This window comes from Felis catus, chromosome A1, assembly GCF_018350175.1.
Source record: "Felis catus isolate Fca126 chromosome A1, F.catus_Fca126_mat1.0, whole genome shotgun sequence".
NCBI classification, from domain to species: domain Eukaryota; kingdom Metazoa; phylum Chordata; class Mammalia; order Carnivora; family Felidae; genus Felis; species Felis catus.
This window is the reverse complement of record NC_058368.1, coordinates 172,057,377-172,083,035: the sequence shown is the minus strand read 5'-3', so window position 1 is coordinate 172,083,035 and position 25,659 is coordinate 172,057,377. Positions and strand designations below refer to the sequence as shown.

General features: G+C 42.2%; 1 protein-coding gene across 1 annotated transcript in view; it reads left to right on the top strand.

The window, feature by feature from the left end:
• Positions 1-8,397: 8,397 nt before the first annotated feature.
• The window catches only part of REEP5 (receptor accessory protein 5), a 40,003-nt gene continuing 22,741 nt past the window's right edge, over positions 8,398-25,659 (top strand). Inside the window, exons 1-2 of the mRNA XM_003981201.5 lie at positions 8,398-8,587; positions 9,315-9,408. Coding sequence (XP_003981250.1) covers positions 8,470-8,587; positions 9,315-9,408 — 212 coding nt within the window. The 5' untranslated portion in view covers positions 8,398-8,469. The remainder of the gene's footprint in view (positions 8,588-9,314; positions 9,409-25,659) is intronic.

The following is a 25,659-nucleotide window of genomic DNA, read 5'->3' as shown; positions in this document are numbered from 1 at the left end:
TTTTGGGACAGAGAGAGACAGAGCATGAACGGGGGAGGGGCAGAGAGAGAGGGAGACACAGAATCGGAAACAGGCTCCAGGCTCCGAGCCATCAGCCCAGAGCCTGACGCGGGGCTTGAACTCACGGACTGCGAGATCGTGACCTGGCTGAAGTCGGACGCTTAACCGACTGCGCCACCCAGGCGCCCCTTGAATACTATTTCTTAAGTCACATTCAGCCTATGCATTTTCCTCCTGTCTGTATCTCAGGGTTTGTTAACTTTGTCTTTTCCCCTCCTTATTTCTGTGACATCACTGGCCATCAGCTTCCTCCGGCAGAGGGAGAGGTATGTGCTAACAGAGCTGTGTCTGCAGGGGCTGAAGGTCTCCTTACTGGGAAGGCTGGCTGCCTCATTGGTGCCAGGCTCCAATAAGAGCCAGGGTCCCCTCCAAAGGTGTCGGGGTGGGGATTCCCCGGGGAGATTATGCACATCTTCTTCCTAACGTATATGATGGAACAAAAATGTGTTAATGACTTCAAGTAGTTAAGAAATTTTCTTAACCTGAAGAAACAGCTTATGGAGAGAACAAAGGGGCCTGATCATAGATCATAGATCTATGGCAGAGTTTTCTTCTGTAGCCTATGAGGGATATAGTAATAACATTTGCATCATCCCAAGTTGGTTTGACTTCCTTCTTAGCAATTGCCAAAGTCAGCCTGCTTCGGGCCAGCCTTTCCCATGGCCCTCCAGATACAGACCTGGTCTGTCTGGTTCCCAGGTCTGGCAGCATCTGGCACATAGGCTATGCTCCATAAATATGAGTGAGTGAATAGTCTGAGACCTAAGGCCAAGTTCTCACCTTCTGCACCTCTTTCTCATCTATGAAAGAGTCTAAGCTTTTTGTAGAGATGACTGGACGACCTAAGGGTCCCACAGTCCCCAAACTGACTGTAATTTCCTAAAGGTAAGAATTAGGTAATACTCTTCTACCTCAATTTTAACATCTAGCTGTATTCTTTTTCTTTCTTAAATTACTTAACACTTATTTTGCATTAGGCATCCTTCCAAAAACTTTGCAAATGATAGTTTATTTTATCATCATGACAACCCTGTGAAGTTGGTACTATTGTTATCCCTATTTTACAGATGAACCAACAGAGAGCTTATGTAACTTGCCCAAAGTCACAAAGCTAAATGGTGGGGCTGGGATGTCACCCATCCAAGCTGGATTCAGAGACAGTGTTCCACATACTATGCTTTACTGTGCTGCTTTGTCTTACTACTATTAGGTAGAATGATGGAGAAAGGAAAACATTTGGAACTTAAGTTAGGACAAAAGTGAGAAAGGAGTAATATTTATACAAAAAAAATCCAAATGAATAGTATGTTTCCAGGTACTTCATGCATAGTTGATATAGTACAAATGTTGACACTGTATGACACATACTGATAAAAATCTAGGCTGATTTGGGGGCCTGGGTGGCTCAATTGGTTGAGCGTCCAACTCTCGATCTTGGCTCAGGTCATGATCTTGTGGTTTGTGGAATCGAGCCCTCAGTCAGGTTCTGTGCTTTCAGCACAGAGCATGCTTGGGATTCTCTCTCTCTCTCTCTCTCTCTCTCTCTCTCTCTCTGCTCCTCCCCACACTCCCTCCCTTTCTCTTGCCCTCCCTCTCTTTCTCTCAACATAAATAAACTTAAAAAAAAAAAACTAGGCTGATTTGAATACATAACTTAAAAGGATTTTGCTCCTTGGCTAAAGAACCTTAACGATATCAAATTGTGAATCATTTGAAGTACTCAAAAACATGACCCCAACTTCCACTTAAGTAATAATTACTGCAATCATTTAGTAGGAAATTATACAAACTTGCAACTGGCTAAAAAGTTCCAAACTCGGCGCTTCTTGTAGGCAGTTATAATAGTTTGCTAGGGCTGCTATAACAAAGTACCACACAATGATTGGCTTAAATAGCATAAATTTATTGTCTCACAGTTCTGGATGCCAGAAGTTAAAGATCAAGATGTCTCTAAGGTTGCTTTCCTCTGAGAGCTGTGAGGGAAGGATCTGCTTTAGGCCTCTTTCCTTGGCATATAGACAGAGGGCTTCTCTCTGTGTGTCTCACATCTCTCCCTCTGTCTGTGTCTGTCTCTGTGTCCAAATTCTCCCTTTTTACGAGGACACTAGTCATATTCGATTAGAGCCCATCATAATCACCTCATTTTAACTTGATTGCCTTTGTAAACACCCTTTCTCCAAATAAGATCATATTCTGAGGTACGGAAGGTTATGATTCCAACATATCTTTTTTGGGGAGGATGCAATTCAACCCATATTGGAAGTATAATATAGGGGGAAGAGTCTGGGTCTGAATTCTAGCTCTGACATTCATGAGACTTTGCTATACCTCATTTTCTTCCCTTAAATGAAGGTAAAACAGATAGTATCTGCCTCATGCTGTCATGAGGACTAAAGGAATTAGTACATGTAGCACTTAGACTATTGGGTAGTACAATGCATGTTAGATATCCATTCATTCAAAATATTGTTTCTGAACACCTATAAAGTGCCAGGCATTATTCCAGGTGTTTGAGATAAAGAAGTAAACAAAATAGGCAAAAACATCTACGTTGGTGGAGCCCATAATGTAATGGGAAAAGAAAAACCATTTATTTATTTATTTATTTATTTGAGAGAGAGAGAGAGAGAGAGAGAGAGAGAGAGAGAGAGAGATTGAGAGAGCTTGCCCAAGCGGGGAAGAGGGGCAGAGGGAGACAGAAAAAGAATCTTAAGCAGGCTCCACATTTGGTGCAGAGTGTGACAGTGGGCTTGATCCCATGACCCTGGGATCACAATCTGAGCCAAAATCAACAGTTATACACTCAACAACTAAGCCACCCAGGCATCCAAGAAAAACAGTTTAAAAAGTAGAACCTATAAAGAACACAGGCCAATATCTCTAAAGCAAAAATCCTCAACATAAACTGAATCCAAACAATACATTAAAAATAATTATTCACCATGATCAAGTGGGATTTGTTCCCTGGATGTGAGTATAGTTCAATATTAGCTAATCAATCACCATGATACATCACATCAATAAGAAAAAATACAAAAACCATATTATCATTTTAATAGATGCAGAAAATTCTGTCAAATTCAGAAATTTGACAAAGTACAACATCTATTCTTGATAAAAACTCTCAACTATATAAGTTTAGAGGAAACATAACTCAACATAATAAATGCCACATATTAAAAACCCACAGCAAACTCGGTGATGAAAAACTGAGAGCTTCTTCCCTAGTATCAGGAACAAGACAAGGATGTCCACTCTGATCACTTTTATTCAACATAGTACTGGAAGTCCTAGCCACAGCAGTCAGACAAGAAAATGGGATAAAAGGCATCCATATTGTTAAGGAAGAAGTAAAACTTTTACTGTTTCAGATGACATGAGAACATATATAGAAAACCCTTAAGACTCCACCAAAAAACTACTAGAACTGATAAATGAGTTCAGTAATGTCACAGGATACAAAATCAATGCATAGAGATTCATTACATTTCTTTTTTGAAATTCATTACATTTCTATATGCTAACATTGAAGCAGCAGAAAGTAAAATTAAGAAAACAATTCCATTTACAATTGTACCAAAAACAATACTATAACTAAGAATAAACTTAACCAAGGAGGTCAAAGAACTATACTCTGAAAACTATAAAACACTAATGAAAGAAATTGAAGATGGCACAGCAGAAAGACATTCCATGCTCATGGGTTGGAAGAACAAATATAGTTAAAATGTCCACACTACCCAAAGCAATCTACAGATTTAATGCAATCCCTATCAAAATACCAACAGCATTTTTCACAGAACTAGAACAAAGAATCCTAAAATTTGTATGGAACCACAAAAGACCCCGAATAGCCAAAGCAATCTTGGAAAAGTGGTATCATAATTCCAGATTTCAAGTTATACTACAAAACTGCAGTAATTAAAACAACGTGATACTGGCACAAAAATAGACACATAGATCAACAGAACAGAATAGAAAGCCCAGAAATAAACACACGTTTAGATGGTCAATTAATCTTTAACAAAGGAGGCAAGAATATCTAATTGGGAAAAGACAGTCTCTTCAACAAATGGTGTTGGGAAAAGTCGACATCTACATGCAAAAAAATGAAACTGGACCACTTTCTTGCACCATACACAAAAATAAACTCAAAATGAATTAAATACCAAAATGTGAGACATGAAACCATAAAAATTCTAGAATAGAGCCAGGCAGTAATTTCTCTGACATTGGCTGTAACAACATTTTTCTAGATATGTATATATGTCTCTTGAATCAAGGGAAACAAAAGGAAAAATAAACTATTCAGGCTACATCAAAATAAAAAGTTTCTGCACAGCAAAGGAAACAATCAACAAAACTAAAAGACAACCTACAGAATGGGAGAAGATATTTGCAAATGACATACCCAATAAAGGGCTAATATCCAAAATATAAAAAAAGAATTTATACAACTCAACACCAAAAAACCAAGTAATCCAATGAAAAAATGGGCAGAACATAGGAAGAGACATTTCTCCAAAGAAGACATACAGAAATGCAAAAAGACACATGAAAAGATGGTCAACATCACTCATCAGGGAAATGCAAATCAAAACCACAATGAGATATCACCCACCTCACACCTGTCAGAATGGCAAAAATAACACAAGAAACAATAACCATTGGCAAGGATGAGGAGAAAAAGGAACTCTTGTGCCCTGTCAGTAGGAACGCAAACTGGTGCAGCCACTGTGGAAAACAGTATGGGGGTTCCTCAAAAAATTAAAAATAGAATTACCATATGATCCAATAATCATAATTCTGGGTATTTGCCCCCCAAATACAAAACACCACTTCAAAGGGATACATGCACTCCTGTATTTATTGCGACATTATTTACAATTGCCAAATTCTGGAAGTGGCCCAAGTGTCCGCTGATAAAGAAGATAAAGATATATAAAATACAAAGGAATATTAAATCAGCAACAAAAATGAAGGAAATCTTGCTGTGGGGCCTCCCCACTGGGTGGGGGCTGGTGGCTCAGGCAGTGAAAGAATTCACCCAAAGCACAATAAAGGTGATAGAAGTTGACTTAATATATTGCCAAAGAGCAGCGGGCAGGACAGCAAAGAAGAGGCTGTCTGTCATGAGAAGATGGTGAGGGGCTACAGTTATAGGATGGAGTAAGGGAGTGTGGCAATGTATGGAATTTCCCCTTTTTTGGTATCTTAGGAACTGTGCCTGGTTGTAAGCAGCCCATTGGTTGCTTAGGGCCTATGGCTTAATGGGCCTGTGTGCATTAGTCTGGTGATCACCGTGGGCCCTTTTGCCTTGCTTAAGTTTCCACCGCTCAAGCCTGTTGCCTAAAAGTGACCTCTACACTTGCCATTTGCAACAACGTGTATGGATCCACAGAGTAAAATGAAGTAAGCCAGACAAAGAAAGAAATACTGTATGATTTCACTCATATGTGGAATTTAAGAAACAAATGAACAAAGGAAAAGAACAGACTCTTAATTATAGAGAACAAACTGATAGTTAGCAGAGGAGAGGGGGGCAGGGGGCTGGGTGAAATAGGTGAAAGGGATTAAGAGTACACTTATCCTGGGGCGCCTGGGTGGCTCAGTCGGTTAAGCAGCCGACTTCGGCTCAGGTCATGATCTCGCGGTCCGTGAGTTTGAGCCCCGCATCGGGCTCTGTGCTGACAGCTCAGAGCCTGGAGCCTGTTTCAGATTCTGTGTCTCCCTCTCTCTGACCCTCCCCTGTTCATGCTCTGTCTCTCTCTGTCTCAAAAATAAATAAACGTTAAAAAAAAAATAAAAAAAAAAAAAAGAGTACACTTATCCTGATGAACACTGAGTAATGTATAGAATTGTTGAACCACTACATTGTACACCTGAAACAAATATAACACTGTCCGTTAACTGTATTGGAATTAAATAAATAAAACTATATTGGAACTAAATAAATACAGTAACATTTAAAAATATGTTTTTTTAAAAAGTACAACATATGGAATGTCAGACAGTAATTGTTATGGAGAAAAGCAAGCCAGGGACTAGAGAGCATTGGGGGTTGCAATTTGGGATCAGAGAAGGCCCCACTGATGTGCCATTGGAGTAAAGACCCGAAAAGTGAGAAGAGACAGTTAAGTGGTTACCTGGAGCTTACCAGATAAGGGAGGGTTCCCCCATATCAGTACTACTGACATTGAGGCCTGGATAATCTTGTTGTGGGAAGGCTGTCCTGTACATGGTAGGATGTGTAAGCAGTATCCCTGGCTTCCCCAGCTGTGACCACCTGTTTGATAACCAAAGATGTCTTCAGACATTGCCACATGTCCTGTGTGGGGCAAAATCACCCCTAGTTCAGAACCATGGAGCTAGAAGAAGGGTGAAAGGCCTAAGGAAGGAATGCGTTCAGCCTGTTTGAGGCACAGCAAGGAGGCAGGCAGTAGATGAAATCAGAAGACAGCAGGATGAATTACATCACCTATGACAGATGGAAAGCTCCTGGAGGGTTCAGAGCAAAAAAGAACACACTTGACCCACATTTTATTTTTTTTTTAATTTTTTTTTCAACGTTTATTTATTTTTGGGACAGAGAGAGACAGAGCATGAACGGGCGAGGGGCAGAGAGAGAGAGGGAGACACAGAATCGGAAACAGGCTCCAGGCTCCGAGCCATCAGCCCAGAGCCCGACGCGGGGCTCGAACTCACGGACCGCGAGATCGTGACCTGGCTGAAGTCGGACGCTTAACCGACTGAGCCACCCAGGCGCCCCTTAACCCACATTTTAAAAAGATCCAACTGGCAGGGCATCTGGGTGGCTCAGTCGGTTAAGTGACTGACTCTTGGTTTCTGCTCAGGTAATGATCTCATGGTGGGATTGAGTCCTGGATCCAGCTCTGTGCTTGTGGCATGGAACCTGCTTGGGATTCTCTCTCCTCTCTCTCTCTCTCTCTCTCTCTCTCTCTCTCTCTCTCTGCCCCTGTCCCACTCATGCTGTCTCTCTGAAAATAATAAACTTAAAAAAAAATTTTTTTTTAAAGGTCCAACTGGCTGACACATTGAGAATTGACTGCAGGTGGAAAGACAGAAATGGACAGTTCATTTGGGAGGCTATCACAATAATCCCATTAATTTTTTATTTGGTTTAATTTTGTTCACTGATGTGACTGGATGGTGGCGGGAGCACTGAGAGAATTGAGCTAAGAATTTCTAGGGAAGAAAAGAGGAAGTAGAATTAGAGTAAAAGCAAAGGAAAAACCCAGGAGTGGGCAAGATAGCTTTTTTTTTTCCCCCAGAAATGGAAGGCAGTGCTGTAGCTAAGTCAATCTGAAAGAGCAGAGGGGTTGTGTTGGACAAAGAGGAAACGCTGGGGGGCAGTTTGTGTGCAGAGTCAGTGAGTGCTAGGTACTCAGGCACCGTAGTCTCTCGTTTGTAAGTAACTAGGAGTTTTGAAGCTTAATAAGCAATGATGAAAGCTCTATCCCAGTGTGCAGATCATAGGAGTCAGAAAGAATAATTTCAAAAGGAGTTTCCTGAAATAATATGGTGAGACATAACAAGAGCCAAAGTTCAGGTGGAGGAAGAGCAGGAGCTGGACATCCTGAAGGCCGCAAAGTGAGGCCCTGCCCTAAATCTTGGAACTACCTTCTCACAGTATTTTGCTTGTAGGCAACTGCAGACTACTGTCTCCCCTTGGACAGGGGGTAGGGCAGTGGGGATGGAAACGTTTCCAGGATATCAGACATTAATCAAATTCAAGTCCACCACAAAAAGGTTTAAATAGTGCAGTCCTTTCTTGGAAAGGGTGTCCCCCAGGGGAGGGTGTTTTAAGTCTCTTCAAGAGTCTTTCCAAAAAGGCTATTGAGAAAAACTATGCTGAGTTCTGGCATTGGGGGAAAAAGCATGTCTCCGACAGGAGTTCTTTCAGGGTGGTCGTACATTTCAATTTTTAGATTTCAAATGCCTTAGTAGGGTTAGCACAGTAGTACAGGCACATCAGACCAGTCCCACTACACTGAGGGTGGGGGCAACAAGGGCACCTGCCTCTCCCTTTCCACCTGCTTTTGCACTCATCGGATTTGCGAAAGGAGCTCGTAAGAGTCTCACCCGTCTCTACCCTCCGTGGATTAAGGCTGCTAGACGCGGGGTACCGTCACCCCGCCGGGAGCCGCTGCAGCTCCGGCCCCTAGCCACTGCCAGGGAGGCGCAGGTCGGGCCGCTGGCCGGGTGTGGCGCTGGTGGCGGAGCGCGGGTGGGGCGGCCGGGGCGGGGCGTGGGGCCGCGCGGGGAGCGGGCCGCGTCAACTAGCGCCGGTCCCGCCCGCCTCCCGCCCCCGCCCCCGCCCCCGCCCCAGTCTTCGCGCTCAGCCCCGGCACTAGGAGCAGCCCCGGCGGCGGTGCGAAGGTCCTCGCCATGTCTGCGGCCGCGAGAGAGAGATTCGACCGGTTTTTGAAGGAGAAGAACTGCATGACCGACCTTTTGGCCAAGCTCGAGGCCAAGACCGGCGTGAACAGGAGATACATCGCGCTCGGTGGGTGCGGGGTCGCCGCCGCCTGCTGGGCCCCGGGAGCAGCTGCTGCACCAGCTGCAGGGGAAGCGAGCGGGAAGGGGGTTCGGAGGTCGGTGACAGACGGGGGCGAGAGGCATCCTAGGGGTCGTCTGGCCGCCCGGGAAGGCTTGGGGCCAGAGACCCCGCCGGGGCGCCCGGGCTGCGGCGGCGGAGGGCGGGGGGGGGGGGGCGCTGGCCTGTGTCCGCGGCCCGGTGGCGGAGCGCCCTGGGAGCGGGGAGGGCCGGCGCTGACGTGTCTGTCCCCGCGGCCGAGTGCCGTGTCCCAGTGGCCTTGCGCAGGCTAGGCTCGGGATGGCAGGGGCCTCCTGCGGGAGGGCGCGCGGGCACGCTCCTAACACTGTCCGTGGAGCTCAGTACAGAGAAGGGTGTCCCCGGGAGGGGAGGGGCCGCGGGCAGGCGAAGGAGTCGGGGCCTCTCCGGATCCTCTGTGGAGCCGGTTCCCTGGGCTACTGCGCGGTATGGCGGGGGAGCCCTGTGGAGGGAGAGCACGAGGAACGGCTCGAAGGTAGGGGCTGCCTGGTTATCCCCAGACTCACTGCAAAGCCCGCAAAGGCGCGGGCCCCACCTTACGGCGGTTTGTTTTTCTAGATCGCCTATACCGGGCCAAGCCTTGCGGTGTGGGCGGGGGCTGTCCGGCTTAGCGCTTCTTGTCCCACAAGACCCACTTCTCTCATCCTCATGTCTCCAGGTGTCATTGGGCTGGTGGCTTTGTATCTGATGTTCGGTTATGGAGCTTCTCTCCTCTGCAACTTGATAGGATTTGGCTATCCGGCCTACGTCTCGTAAGTGGCTCCCCCTCAACCCTCCTTTCCTCCTCTTCCCTCCCCATCCCCCATCCAGGGCTGCCCTAGTTACTAACACATCCGCATTTTCCTGGGAGAGCGGTCAGTGCACCAGAAGGTAGTAACTGCTTAAGGTTACACATTTTAGAGACTTAACTTGATGCCTGATCTCCTGATGACTAGCCGAAATGCTTATTTCATCAGATTATGTTGGCAGGGTGGGTGCCTTCTGATGGATGCACAAATGGAAAGCGCTACAACAAAGTCGTCCTGCCTTAACTGGTGGGGAGATCTTAACTGGGTACAGAAAGCTGATTCCTTCTCCTTAACAATTATTTAAATGGATATTTCTCCTTATATGTATGTGCACAGACAGTAAAACCCCATCAAATGGGACTTCCCTAATTCAGAATTAATGTTAATGCAGAAACTGGGGAGACTTTTGCTTTCATGATTTTGAAAAGACTGGCTACTTCTTACAGGCAAATGGAAAACACCCTAGGATAAAAATAAAAACAACCTTATAAAATGCATTCCTAATATAGATCCTTGGTTGTAGAAATGACTCATTTATATAATTAAGCTTTAAAATGTATCTGAATTTATTACTACTTGAGGTGTTCACCCTACAATGTTTATTTTGAAAATATTCTATCTACAATTTTATTTTTTCATTCATTCAAATAGGAATTCTTCCCCACAAATGAATTGTTTTACTCTACACCACTACCCGAGAAAGCTGGTGGGTTTTGCTTTCATTGAATTGGTCTCTGCAACTTTTCTCGCCTATAGAGATAAAGGAAAACATTTAGGCTGGGAGGCTAAGACACAGATAAACACATTTATTACATCTCGGCTCTATTACAGGGCAGGCTAGAATTTAATATATGACTAGAAAGAAGGAAACATGTTTTAGAAGTTAGTTCTGGTTTGAACAATTAAATTGAAGTGACATAAGTAGTTGCTGTATTAGTTGGGTGCATATCCTTAGTAGCACTCCGTGAAGTCTGGCCATATTAGGATACTACTGCTTATGAATTTGGAGGTCCTGTTGTCATGTTGAGAAAAGCGTTTACCCTTATCCGGTATTACCTGCTAAAGCACCATTGAGGTTGCATATGTATACCAAAAGATTGTGAAGGGCAGACCAGGAAAACTGGTTTGACTTTCAGATCAGTGAGAAAAAGTATAAGAATAAAAGTTTTCCAAAAATGTAATCTACTGAGAATATGGTGTAGGTGTATATAGAAAGTTTGTAGGCAACACTGATTATAAAAATGGCTTGTGGGCACCTTGGTACCTCAGTCGGTTAAGCTTCTGTCTTGATTTTGGCTCAAGTCATGATCTCATGGCTTTTTGAGATCCAGCCCAGCGTTGGGCTCTATACTGACCTTGCAAAGCCTGCTTAGGATTCCCTCTCTGCCCCTACCCTGCTTATGCACACTGTTTCTCTCTAAATAAATAAACTTAAAAAAAAGGCTTGCACCACATGTCTATGATAACAGACAAAATAACATAAATGTACGTTCCTTCTGATTGTGTATTTTACTTGCAAGAGTTTTTTTAAAATTTTTTTCAATGTTTATTTATTTTGAGAGAGAGAGAGAGAGACAAGTGGGGGAGGGGCAGAGAGAAGGAGAGACAGAATTCTAAGCAGGCTCCACACCATCAGTGCAGAACCTGATGTGGGGCTCGAACTCACAAACCCATGAGATTATGACCAAAGCTGAAATCAAGAGTCAGATGCTCAATGGACTAAGCCGCCCATGTGCCCCAAGAGTTTCTTTAATAAAAAAGAGTTTGAAGCATTTTTCAGGTTTGTAGTTCAGAGGTTATTGATTATATTTTGAACAAATCTTGGGTGGCATTTTAGTAACTGTCTAGCTACTTGAATTATTTTGAACTAGCAAGGAATACAGATTTTTGGAAATACTGAAGGATAAAAAAATTTTCCACACCAGTACCATTTGGTACATAATCCTGTGAGAAACATAACCTTCTCTGTTGATGTGATGAGATCACTGGTGTGGGCTTTAGTCAAGTAAAAATCTGTTTCTAGGTGGGCTATGTATATTCAGATATGTGCGGTACTCTACATGACTAAAGGTGCAGACAGAATTCAAGTATGTTTCTCCTTGACCTGAAGTGGATTAATTCCAGCAGGAACCTCATTTTCAGTCATATTTTAAAGCAAGTCAATTTCAGGTTTTTCTTTTTTTAATCATTTGTTTGTAGTCATTTATTCATTTTCTGCATAGTCAGCTGAATAGTATTGGCTCTTTTTACCTCCAAGAAGCCAAATGCTCTTGTCTATTGCTCATAATTCTGTGAAATGATAGAGACAGTCATATTTCTGAGTGGGCCAGGTGGGTGGGTTTTAGATATTTTAGAATTAATTCTATTCACTGAGTATACTTTCCTTTCTATTTGAATATTCTGAGGTAAAGTGACATTTGTAGTATACCTTACTAGGGGTTGGAAAAGTGCTAAAAATCTAATAAAGGGAATTTCATGATTTAAGCAAAAATTCGGGAAATAATGAGCATCTCTAGAGTGGTATTTATTCATAGGTTGCTTCCTTTTTGTAGACGCAACTCTTTTACCTATAAAATAAAGATAAGATTCTCTGACCATAAGGAAATTAAGTGACGATTGCTCTCTGTGGGTATTTGGACTTTTCTCTAAAACAATGGTTCTCAGCCTTAGATGCCCATTGGAGTTATCTGAGGAGCCTTCAGAAGTGCTGAGGCCTAGTCCCAACCTCCAGAGATTCTGGTGTAATTGGCCTGGGATGCAGCCTGGGTTTGGGGGATTCAGGCTCGTTGGTCTTTTACAATTTGTAAAGGATTCTAATGTCAGCCAATGTTGAGAACGTGTGATGTACAGCAGCAGCAATCTGTGCTTGTTACACTTGAAAATGGGGTACAAGGGAGAGAAAAATGGCCTGCTGACCCTGGGCCCCACCTGGCCTCTGCTTTGTCAAGGTGATGTGGAACTGTGTGCATAGTACGAAGCACACAGACCCCCCTGTGAGTAAAATTCAGGCAGTCAATGTTAAACATTAGTCTAATCAAGTTTGTTCATCGCTTAACCAGTGTAATTGTGTAATTGCCAGAAACCCCTTGAAAATGGTGTTATTGGTGGCACCCAAATCAGTGTTAGTTAAAATGTGGGGCACCTGGGTGGCTCAGTCGGTTAAGCTTCCTACTCTTGATTTTGGCTCAGGTCATGCTCTCATAGTTTCGTGAGTTTGAGCCCCATGTTGGGCTCTGTGCTGACCCTGAAGAGCCTGCTTGGGATTCTCTGTCTCCCTCTCTTTCTGCTCCTCCCCAGCTCATGCTCTGTCTCTCTCAAAATAAACTTAAAACAATTATTTAAAAAAATGTGATCTGTGATCCCTTTCCCTTTAATAGTTCTCCTTGCCTCTTATAATTCTCCCTGTGCTCCCCAGCCAGAGTTATTCTAAACAATATGGGTTCATCTATTTAGCAAAAGTCAAATCCAGCCACATGCCAGGCACTGTGGCAACACTTGAGATACACGATGGGCTGAGGTCAACATACTCTCCATTCTCTTTGAATGAACGGTCTACCTACATGCACTACAATAAATAAAGTAGTGACACAGTGTGGTAAGTAAGCCCTGTGAAGAAAATTGACAGGGAGCTGGGGTAGGGGATTGCGGGAAGGACCCCCTTTCCGTATTTATGTGAGATACCATCTGAGTTAAGGCTTGAGGAATGAGAAAGTGCCAGGCCAGCCAAGAGCAGAGCCAGGCCGAGGGAGCAGCATGTGCCAGGAACGGCGCCTTGGAAGCTCTGAGCCGGAAGAAAGGTGAGATCGACCCAGAGGTGCAGGTGCCATCAGGCAAGGCTGGTGGCCGGTTAATAAGTGTAGTTTTTATTCCTGGTAGTTTGTAGGGAGTTGGCAGGTTTTCTGATTGCCTTGGATGGGTTTTAAATAGGGGGTGACATGAGGGATACCTGGGTGGCTCAGTCAGTTAAGCTTCCAACTCTTGATCTCTGCTCGGGTAATGACCTCGCAGTTTGTGAGTTTGAGCACCGCATCAGGCTCTGTGCTAATGGTGTGGAGTCTGCTTGGGATTCTGTCACTCCTCTCTGCTTATCCCCTGCTTATGCTCGCTCTCAAAATAAAGAAAGAAACATAAAAAAATTTAGGGGGTGACATGATATGATTTACATTTTAAGGTCATTTTGGCTACTGTGATCTCTGGAAGGAATTAGCCATCCTGCAAAACTCTTGCCAGTCTCAGCCTTTCTCACCTTCAGCTTTTGCTTCCGCTATTTCCTCTCTTCTCCCTCCATCATAGGGAGGCCCACAGATTGTATGTAATGGTCAGCACTGGGCTTAGAGGCTGCAGGGCACAGAAATAAAATTTGGAAAAGCTCATATGGCTTCATTGCTTATCCTGTGACTTACCACCTTGGGAAAGTTGTGGGTGGGACCCTGGCATTACCTGGCTTCAGGTGAGGTTGTGGCATGTTGGAACACAGACAGCTGGAGGCCTGGCTCCTGGAGGGGCAGTTAGTGCCTTATGAGGTACCCCCTTCCTACTGGTTACTCTTGAAAAAAAATTTTTTTTAACGTTTATTTTTGAGATACAGAGAGTGGCAGAGCATGAGCAGGGGAGGAGGAAAGAGAGAGAGAGATAAAGAATCCGAAGCAGGCCCCAGGCTCCAAGCTGTTTGTCAGCACAGAGCCCGACGTGGGGCTCAAACCCACCAACTGCGAGACCATGACCTGAGCCAAAGTTGGACACTCAACCGGCTGAGCCATCCAGGCGCCCCCCCCTACTGGTTACTCTTATTTTCTGTGTACATCATTTCCGTATGTTTCCAGACTTTTTGGCCACACTGTACAGGCACTTTGAAATCTAATTCCAGCCTTCTCATTGTCAAGAGCTATTGACAGAATTGCTGTCATCTCTTTATTCACTCTATTCCTTAGAAGAGAAGGCAGACCATTGCATTGTAGGAACTCTGTTATTAAGGTAGACCCACCCCCATGCTGCCCATTTTTTTGCCAAGATATAATTCACATGCAGCCTTTTTAAAGTGTACAATTCAGTGTTTAGTATACTCATAAAGTTGTGCAATCATCACTGCTATCTAATTCCAAGACATTTTCATCACCCTCAAAAAGAAACTGGATCCATTAGCATTCACACCCTATTTCTCCTATGCCCCAGTCTCCAGAAACCACTTACAATTTTCTGTCTCTATGGATCTGCTTGTTCTGGACTTTTCATATAAATGGAATCCTGTAATATATGGCCTTTTGTTTCTGGTGCAGCCTTGCTTTTGTTTGGCGAGAGGGCAGAGGGAGGAAGGGAGGGAGAAGGAGAGTAGGGGGGCAGGGGAATCTTAAAGAAGCTCCATGCCTAGCACAGAGCCTGATGCAGAGCTTGATCTCATGACCAAGAGATCATGACCTGAGCCAAAATCAAGAGTTGGATGTTTAACAGACTGAGCCACCCGGGTGCCCCAGTACAGCCCTGCTTTTAGTGGCATTGCACAAATAAGAGTCTTTCTGAAAGATGCCCTATGAGCGTGTGCTATGCTGCACCCTCACATGCAGAGTCTGTTGCCAGAGACCTAAGGTAGCCCTCACCGGGGGTCCTCGAGTGGGTGCTAGTCTTGTCCCTGCTTGTTTGTTCAAATGGAATTATGAGGGAAAGTCTAATGACTTTCTTTCCTCTTAAAAAAAAATTTTTTTTAACGTTTATTTTTGAGACAGAGGGAGACAGAGAGTGAGTGGGGCAGGGGCAAAGAGAGAGGGAGACACAGAATCTGAAACAGGGTCCAGGCTCTGAGCTGTCAGCACAGAGCCCGACGCGGGGCTCAAACTCACGGACCGCGAGATCGTGACCCGAGCCGAAGTCGGACGCTCAACCGACTGAGCAACCCAGGCGCCCCTAATGACTTTATTTTCTATTTTTGCTTTTGTCCTGCAGAGAAAGGAAAGGAGGAGAGTTTGCTTTCTATCCTACTCAGCAACTTAAAAAAAATTCCACAAAAATGTCTATTAACTTTTATTTTTATTTCATTTTTTCATAAAGATCAGGCTACCACCTTCCTGGGACTATCAGAGTTGGGCCTTAGAGATCAAGCATGTAATCTAATTCCTTTGGTTTTCTTTTCTTTTCTTTCTTTTTTTTTTTTTAACCCCCAGCATAAGGCTTTGAACTCATGACTCTGAGATCAAGACCCGAGCTGAGATCAAGAGTCTGATGCCTAATGAACTGAGCTACCTAGGTGCCCCTAATTCCTTTAGTTTTCAAATGATCCAGGCACAGAGAGGTAGAATATGTTTCTGAAGTTCACACAGGGGCCAGTCTTGGTCTGGAACCCTCAGCTACTACGCAGGAATGTGAAAGCACCTTGAGGCATATTTTAGTATCAGACTCGAATAGATTAAATATGTTTAGAGTCCAGCATTTTGATGACTGTATACAGTCTAATGTTTGGCAACACTTTTGAAATCTCATGCCCACTTCAGTGATGTGTGATTCTATCTCCTGTGTCCTCACCAGCACATTAAAAAAATTTTTTTTAATGTTTATTTTTTGAGAGCGAGAGCGAGAGCACAGAGCAGGGGAGGGGGAGAGAGAGAGAGAGAGTGAGACACAGAATCCGAAGCAGGCTCAGGCTGTGAGCTGTCCGCACAGAGCCTGATGTGGGGCTCAAACCCACAAACTGTGAGATCATGACCTGACCTGAAGTCGGATGCTTAACTGACTGAGCCACCCAAGTACCCCATACCAGCCCATTTTAAACTGTGCCACCAATACAAACAATGTTACTGCTTTTAGCTCTTTGCATAGCTGAATACCTGTGTAGCACTTCATTTAATAGATACTTATATCCCTATTTAAGTGCCTTACAAATGTAGCTCATTTAATCCTTATGGCAACCCTCTGATTTAAATACTATGATTGTTCCCATTTTACAGATAAGGAAACAGAGAAAGAAGTAACTTGATCAGGGTCTCGCAATTAGTAGATGGTAAAGTGTATTTAAACCCAGGGAACCTGGGTGGCTCAATCGGTAGAGCATAAGACTCTTAATCTTGTGGGTCATGAGTTTAAGCCCCAGATTGGGCATAGAGCTTGCTTACTTACTTACTAACAACAAACCCAGAGCCCATGTTTTTAAGTTTTTTGTTACACTACTTTCCATGTGGCTGTTTGGCTGTCTCAGATACATGCCATGCCCTATGCAGAGATGAAAATTGAACTGTTGATGTAAACTTTTTCTTTTCTCAGTTTGACATTGTCAATACACTGTCTTGATGCAGTGTATTTTTCCTCTCTCAAATAGGGGACTACCCCCCCCCCCCAACCAAGTCATGTATCTGCACACATAGGCATTTGCAGTGTTTTGGGAACATGAGTTAGAATGTATTAGAAATAACTAACAAGTTATTTCTCTTGTTATGTATCATTGATTTACAACAGCAGTGACATAACTAGTTATTTGCAGAGACTTGCTCTCTTTTACCAGGGCAAGCCCCTATGAGGATGGCACACTGAATTGCATTTCCTGAGAGAATGTGGCCTTGCCTTTAGTTCTGTGTCAGGAGGCAGAGAATCTTTAGGAGGAGATGTTTGGGGGTGACTCCTATGCGGTAAGATCGAAAGGGGGATGGTGTGTGGGGGGGTGATATTTGGGAAAGACACTGTCAGAGTAACCACAAGAGTTGTAATGCAGTTAACCAGAAGTAAAAGCTACTGCCTCTTCTTAGCTAATGATTCACAGCAGACAAAGTGCGGGAGCATAGTTTACAAAGGACTCAGATCAACTCATTCAAGATTTGCAGTGGCAGCCTCCTATAACAGAGGTGTTCTCCGAAGGAGCATTGGAGGAAGTTGTCTTGGTATGACTGGCAGTTGAGCACCACTTTCTGTTTCGGAAAACAAAGTCCACTGACGCAAAGTGAGGCTTCCCTAATGGTGCTGGAGAATGTGGACTTGTGGTTCTCTTCTGAGACTCATTAGTAAGGGGGGTGTTTGTTTTCTTGGGTGCTTCCCCCCCAAAAAAAACTTGTAATTATGGTTTGTTTCTTTTTTACTCTTGAGAACGTGGGGGCAGATACACTTTCTCCTAAGCTGCTCACGTTCCTATTACACTAGCTTTTCTCTCTACAACTGTAAGCTCTGTGCTGGAGTGCTGAAGAGCAGAGTGGCGAATGCCCACACTTTGACTCCTCTGGGTAAGTGTGAAGCTCAGGTGGTGTTCTGGCCGACGGTGCACTTGGCTCCATTACTGGCATTGTGTGAATTTTGCCTTCAGCGTCCTGAGATGTTAGATGTTTAAGTTTTATCAGCTTTTTATTGGTTGAGTTTTCACTTAGTATTACTGCTAATATTGCTGAGCTATTTTAAGATGGAATTGTAGAGAAACTAAAAAAAGTAATAAAATATCCTTATAATCGCATGTCACTATTTTTGTAGGCAATTACAGCAAGAATTTTAGATTAGGTTAGGTTAGGGTTCCCCCCATCTCCCTTGCCTGTACCATAGAGAAAGGAAGGTCTTAAGGAGCAAATAAGATGAAAGATTTAAATTACTTACTCATGATCTACTTTCTGGGCTCTTAAGCAGTCGTGAGGAGAGATCTCATTCCTAATGTTCTGTTCTAGAATGCTCCCTGTGAATTTTAATGAAAATGTTTTCCTATTTTTGAGGGCCCTAGAGATGTGGTTTATTTGTCCTCTGCCTTCATCCAACTCATCTTGGAGTTCTCTTTTTCGAGACTGACTCTGAATGAGGAGTCCATTTCCAACTTCATTTCCTCTTATGGTATTTAAAACAACTAGAAATACATATGGGACATTCTAAGGTATTGGTGACTGTTGACAACATTACCAATTAGTTAATTTTGAGGAACAATGAATTAATTTAGAATTGGAAAGCAGTTTCAAAAATTGTTCATGAAATGGCTTTTTGTAGCAATTGAAATATAAGTGGGGCCTGTAGAAACCTCTTCTGACTTTGGTCTGTCGCTAGCACACTCTTCTGGTTCTTGGGAGTAGAGCTTATCAGTCCCTCTCAGTCACATGACCACTATATTTATCCTGCAGCCTCCGAGAGTTATGCCAGGTGATCTGGTGAAGGGATCACTTACATGTCAGAGGTAACTCGAGGCTGCTATCTGCCTATCTTGATGTGGCCTTCTTTTGTCTAGGAAAGGTCAGTTTAGATCATTCTTGTCCAGGTTGTGAGGGTACTTGAGCCTAAGTTAAACTTGATGATACTATACTTGACATAGACATTACATTTATAGAACCATTCATTTTATTGACAAAGGGTTGTTCCAGTAGGATTTGCATCTGCTGTTTTATTGCTTTAGGCATACATTTTTTTTTTAACTATCAAATAGTTTAGCACATTAAGCTTTTTTTTTCTTTTTTTTTTTTCCTTCAAGCAGGGAAAGAATGATCTTTTATTATTTTTTTTTCAGTATATGAAATTTATTGTCAAATTGGTTTCCATACAACACCCAGTAGCACATTAAGCTTTGAGTTATAAAATGTTAGCTAGTTTAGGTCCTAGAGATCAAGCTGCTGGGGCAAGAGCTACCTTTTACAGATTTGGAAACTAAGGCCACAAACAAGTTACTGGACTTGGGTCATGGGTTTGTTGGGGCAAAGCCAGGGGTAGTCGTAGGGATGCCTGAATTCTCTGGCCTGCACACTTTAACATTCCTCATGTTTTATATTTGACTGTAACTGAATATTTCATTTTGCATTAAAAAACAAAATGGTGGGAAGTTGGTAAATAAATAAGATCATTGTAATTAAACACCAAACTACTTGACGACTGAATGACTACTTTTGTTTTATTATTCAGTCTCCCTTGGAGATGTTTTATAGACTCATCTAAAATGTATTTGCCTGTGAATTTAGCCTATTTATGTATTTCATTAAGTCGGTCATTTTATATAGGAGAACAAACACCATATTAAAGAGTAAAGGAGTTTGATATATTTTCATTTTTCTTGTATAGTAACCTTAGAAGATAGTTTCTACATATTTAGGATGCATACCTAACTACCTATCATATCTTTTTTCTTTCTTTGTCTCTTTTTTTTTTTTGAAGAGGGGAGGAGGGCTGGCTTGATATAAATCATAATAAGCAAATGGAGTTTTTCATATGTTCTATTTTCTTCCATTAGTTTCTCTAGCTCTGTACAGGAGCCTCTTTCTTGCTTTGAGAGCACAACTACTCTGCAGTGGAAAACAAGTAACTCTGAGTGCCCATGGCTTCTTACCTTCTTTTCTTCCATGAAGAAGAAAAATGTTTTTATTAGCATGGAAACAAACTAGTGTTTATGTCTTAAAATATGTAATTTTTTCTTCTAATTTGATGCACTGTATGTGTCAAATAAGATTTGCAGTGGCATTCTTCTCAACCAAGGTAATAAGAAATTAGTAAACCTTTTTGAGCTCTCAGGAGTTCCTAAATCACACTCTCTGATAAATTAACGCAGCAGAAGTAGTCTCATGCATAGTGGGTGCTGTGTATGGTCACATTATATGTTTGCCGTATCAAAAAGGATTATAAACATTATGGTCTGTATTCTTCATATTTAGGCTTCAAATAATCTACCTTGAACTCGGGAATATTTGCTATTAAATAAAATTTACCATGTTAGAGATAAAACAAACCAAGTGGAATCGAGGCAGATTTCTTTCTGTTCTTTACCAACAGCATATCTCAAGGCTGTTTATTATTATAGGTTGTTTTATTAACTGCTTTTTTTTTTTGATTCACTGTCAGTCTGGTGATATAATGGACTCATTAAAATTAAACTTCCATCGGGGCGCCTGGGTGGCTCAGTCGGTTAAGCGTCCGACTTCAGCCAGGTCACGATCTTGCGGTCTGTGAGTTCGAGCCCCGCATCGGGCTCTGGGCTGATGGCTCGGAGCCTGGAGCCTGTTTCCGATTCTGTGTCTCCCTCTCTCTCTGCCCCTCCCCCGTTCATGCTCTGTCTCTCTCTGTCCCAAAAATAAATAAAAAACATTGAAAAAAAATTTTTTTTAAAAATTAAAAAAAAAAAAATTAAACTTCCATGGATGGATACAATTGGTTTTAGTAGTAAAGCCAGTGCTTTGAAGAAATATATTATTTAATTTTATGTCATTTGGCTAATCTGAATTGTAGTGGCCAAGTTACATATGAACCATGTACCATTCAGGTGGTGTATACCTGAATTTCTTTGGTGTGAGTGATCAGAAGCATATGTATATAGACCTGATAATTACTAGCTGTATTAACTCTTGGGCAAATCAGATTAACTTTCATAAAGGTCAATTTTCTTGAGCAAAAGGGGTGGATAGTATATGTCAAACACTTGGCACAGAATCTAGCATTCAGTAAGTGCTTAATTAAGGGTGGTTTTACTAACCTACAAAGAGGAAAACTAATCATTGTTGTGATGAACTCTAGGTAATTGAGCTTTTAAATGATTAAGGAAAGACCTCCTTTCATTAATTTTCATTAATTTTTTCCACTTACTTTTTTGGGTCCTTAAGACATTATTATTCCAAGAGCAAAAAAGTACAATCAGAGTGTGTTCTTCCAGGTTTGCAAATATGTGGTATGGCTGATGGTTTTCTTCTGTTATGGTACAGTGGTGTGCATGTTGCTAAGCACTGGGTGTCATTTTAACAATTTTAAAATCTTAAATCCCATTTTTTACTTTTTGTTTCTGTTAAGATTTCCAGTTTCCCATAACTCTGCCTCCATAACCCTCCTTCATAAGACCCTTCCCCAATCACACATATGCTCCTTAATTAGCAGGGGAACTATTTTTTGACTGTTGGCTTTTGGTCCTTGAGTCTGTTTTGGCCCCAAGGGCTTTAATTACAATGTCAGTTGCATTGTTGGTGCTCAGTATATATACTTGCATCTGAATGAATCTGTCACTGATTTTCTGTGGTGGATTACCATATGGGGCAGGGAATATTTTAGGTTCTCTGAATAATGACTCAGATTTGGAGGGAGAGAATACTGGTAGCCCAAGATTACCTCTGTGCAAACTTTGTTTTCTTTACACATGTTTCTCTTTCTCTCTCTCCTTTTTTTTTTTTTTTTTTTTGAGAGAGAGAAAGAGAGAGAGGGCACAAGTGAGCAAGAGGCAGAAAGAGAGAGACTCCCAGGAGGGGCAGAGAGAGAGAGGGAGAGAGAGAAGCAGGGCTCACCCAATGCGGGGCTTGTGCTCACCGTGATGTGAGACTCGAACTCATGAACCGTGAGATCATGACCTGAGCCGAAGTCAGACGCTTGACTGAGCCACCCAGGCACCCTCTTTACACATGTTTAATGCTATCCTTTCACTATCCTTCATTCCTGCCCTTGCTTTTAGAAAACAGCAATAAAGGGGTAAACAAACTGATGGGACGTGGAAGGGTGAAGGCAGCCGGTACCAGTCACTGGAGGATCCCAGTGGTCTGGCCAGTGGGTTCTGTGCATATCAGTACCAATCCAATACCAATGTAAAGAATTTTGGCCCATGAACCTTCACACCATGGGCCTGAAAAATGTTTTCACCAGTGTCTGAGTTTGTTCGCATTGACCTGCCAATGGGATTTGGGGATTTCAGCTCTTTACTCTCTATAGCATTGGGATTTGGAGAGTGAAGTGTAATTAAAATCCATGGGTAATTCTCTAATCTCCTTTTAGCCTTATTAACAATGCTGTTAACCCTCTACCAGCTGTACTTAGCCAGAAGGACTAAGCTTTTTTTACTCTCTTGCCTCCCAATAATAATAATAATAATAATATTAAATTATTACCACATTATAAGTACTATCTATTAAGGTTATATTTAATGAGACCTTACTTGGTTCAAGTCACTGATTCTAAGTGCTTTGCATGTAATCATTTAATCTTCATAACAGCACGATCAGGTTTATCATTCCTTCTTGACAAATGAGGAAAGTAAGGCCCAGAATAACTTGCTCAAGGTCATGTGCCTAGTAAGTGCTGGAACTGGGATACAAGGTGCATGCCAAGGGTGGTGAAGTGATGCAAAGCCAGATGAGCATTGGGAAGGAATGGAGGGAAAAGCCAGGCTATTCCATCATCCAGAGTAATTAATAATTTTTCAAAATGTTGATATATTTTGAGAGACAGAAAGCACATGCACATGTGCGAGCAGAGGAGAAGCAGAGAAAGAGGGAGAGAGAATCCCAAGCAGGCTCTGTGTTGTCAGTGGCAGAGCCTGACATGGGGCTCGAAATCATGACCTGAGCTGAAATCACAAGTCAGATGCTTAACCAACTGAGCCCCAGGCACCCTGTAATTAATAAATTTTTGATAGTTTGCTTTTTTGAAATAGAAAATTAGAATGAGTCCATTCCATGTGTTGGACTACAGGACTCTCTTCTCTCTGTGTCTTTATGTGTTTATATGTGTGTTATTGAAAACCTTTTAATGCTCTAAAACACGAGGGTGTGTCTGATCATTGTTAGAGAAGTTTGTAAGAAAACCATGAGCTGTTTCCTCAAGAGAGAAATTAAATGAATATGCCTGATGTTCACTTCAGTGTTTAACAAAGCCCTAAAGAGACAGTCCCATAGGAGGAAGTAGTTATAGAAAGCCTGGTGTTTATTTTTTTCTCCCACATAGAAATATTTTTCCTTTCTCTTGTTATAAAAATATTGCACAGGCTCATTACAAAGACCTTAAAAAAGTGAAATTCTGCAGTCCCAATGCCCAGGATTAACTTTACACAATTTGAAATATATGCTTCTGGATACCATTCTTGATCTGTAAACACATAGAAATAGATGTCCATGTCTCTTTTTTTTCAAAACACAAAGTTATCTACTTTTTACATTCAACATTGTAGCTTGGACATCTTTCTTTGTTAATATCCTTTTTAAAGACTTCAGAATATTTCATTGTATGGATATACCAAAATGTATTTACACAGCCCATTGCTGCCCTTAAAAAACCTGTAGACACATACTTCATAATATTTTATTTTCATTGAAATTACTTTAATATCAGTCTTTTCTCTTTGAACTTCATATGTTGGTCTATACAATATAGAACATGAACAGTTTGTCTCTAAGACAGCTTCTAACTCAACATTCTACAATTTCTAATTCTGCTCTGTGAATTTTTAGAACTGCTAACCCCTCCCATGTATAGTATTTACAGCCATTTTCTGCACCTTAGCCATGTTTCTGCTGCTCACCCAGGCCTCATTTCTTTTTTGCCCTTTGCTTGAGGTAGACCAAGCTCTGCCCCTGGAACATGGTAGGTGGCTGAGGAGAGAGAGAACAAAGAAGCCATAGAACCAAGCCCAAGTGACCAGGCTTTGGATCAGTAGTGAGAATATGGCAGTGAGTCTGCAGAGAGCAATCTAAGACCATGGTGTCTGTCTTTTGTGAATGTGTAGTTCTAAACCCAGGTTTAGTGTCTGTGGTATGGCTAACAAAGCTCACTTAAGGGCAAGGGCACATTGAGAATAAATAAGACAATGGCCCAGGCCTGTGGGGAGAGTGGTTGGAATTGTTGCCAGCTGTCTTTGGGATAGTTCCAGAACTCCTCTGGGGTTTAGCTAGAGATCGAAAAGCCCCAGGGGAGGTTGATATTCTAGCCAACGTAATAGAGGACTTTTAGATTGGTTCTTAAAATTTTAGCAAAAGAGTTTTGTTTAGGAGATGTTTTTATCTTGAATTCTTTTACAAGTTTGAGAATGCTCAGGTGAGCGTTCTACATTATCTTAGAGTGACTCATCCTAATTGTAGCAGAGATATCATTCAGTTTGCCTTCTCTGTCTAACTTTACTTCTCTCCTGGCCTCTTGTTTGTTGCGGGAAAGGGGTAACCTACCCTTTAGCTACAAATCCATCATTTGGGTTTTCTTTCCTGGAAAAGATATGCAGAGGTGGTGCTGAGACTGAAACTTTGACCAATAGTTCTGAAACTTGGCTCAGCCTTAGGATCACCTGCACAACTTTCTAAAGCTTAAAGCTCTACATGCCAGAGTCTGAATCACTAGGTCTGAAAAGAACCCAGGCATGTATGTTTAACTAGTTCTGTAGGTGGTTATGGATCATCATCTAAGTTTGAGAAACAGTGGACTAGGGCACCAACTCAGAACATGTCCTGTTCACTTCTGATACCCTCCCTTCCCTCCCCACCTCTGCCTGTCCCCCCTCGGGTAAGCAGGTTGGAGGGTGGAAGGCTTCTCTAAGGATCTGGGCCTTGAGACTGCCTTCTCTTATTTGTCTTCTGTGACCAATTTACCCTTTTTGGGTCTTGGTTTTCTTCAGCACAAGACTAGATCATTCTGGTCCCTTCCAAAAGAAATATTATGAACTCTTTTTGTATTTATAGTAATGCAGTAAATATTTATTAAATGCCTACTTGGTACCAGACATTTTGCTAAGTGTTATGCAGCCTGGTGGTGAGTTGTTCTAAATAGGGAAACAGCCTGGGATAGTGAAATAGGCACGGGTTTTGTTGGAGTTAATCTTGGGTGTAAATCCAACCTCTGCTACTTGTTCAATTTCTTTTTAAAGTAAGCTCTCCACCCAATATGGGGCTTGAACTCATGAACCCGAGATCAAGAGTCGCACACTCTACTGAGTGAGACAGCCAGGTGCCCCCAGTCTCTGCTGCTTGTAGCTAGGAGCCCTGCACATGTTGTTTTTCTTCCTTAAGCCCCAGTATTTCCTGAAAATAACAATCCTTACATCATAGGGCTATTATGAAATTAAAATAACTCTTAGGTAAAATTTAACCAAGGATGTGAAAGATGTATACTCTGAACACTATGAGGCATTGATGAAAGTAATTGAAGAGGACATAGATGGAAAGATATAACACACTTATGGAGTGAAAGCATTAATATTGTTAAAATATCCATACTAAAGGCAATCTGCAGATTCCATGTAATCCCTATCAAAATAGCAGCAGCACTTTTCACAGAACTAGAACAAATAATCTTAACATTTGTACGGAATCGTAAAAGACCCTGAATGGCAAAAGCAATCTCGAGAAAGAACAAAGCTGCAGGTATCACAATGCCAGACTTCAAGATCGATTACAAAGCCACAGTAAAACAGTATGATACTGGCACATAAATAGACACATAGATCAATGGAACAGTATAGGGAGCCCAGAAATTAGCTCATGCTTTCATGGTCAATAATGCTTATATGGTTAATCTACAACAAAGGAGGCAAGAACATGAGGTGGGGAAAAGATATTC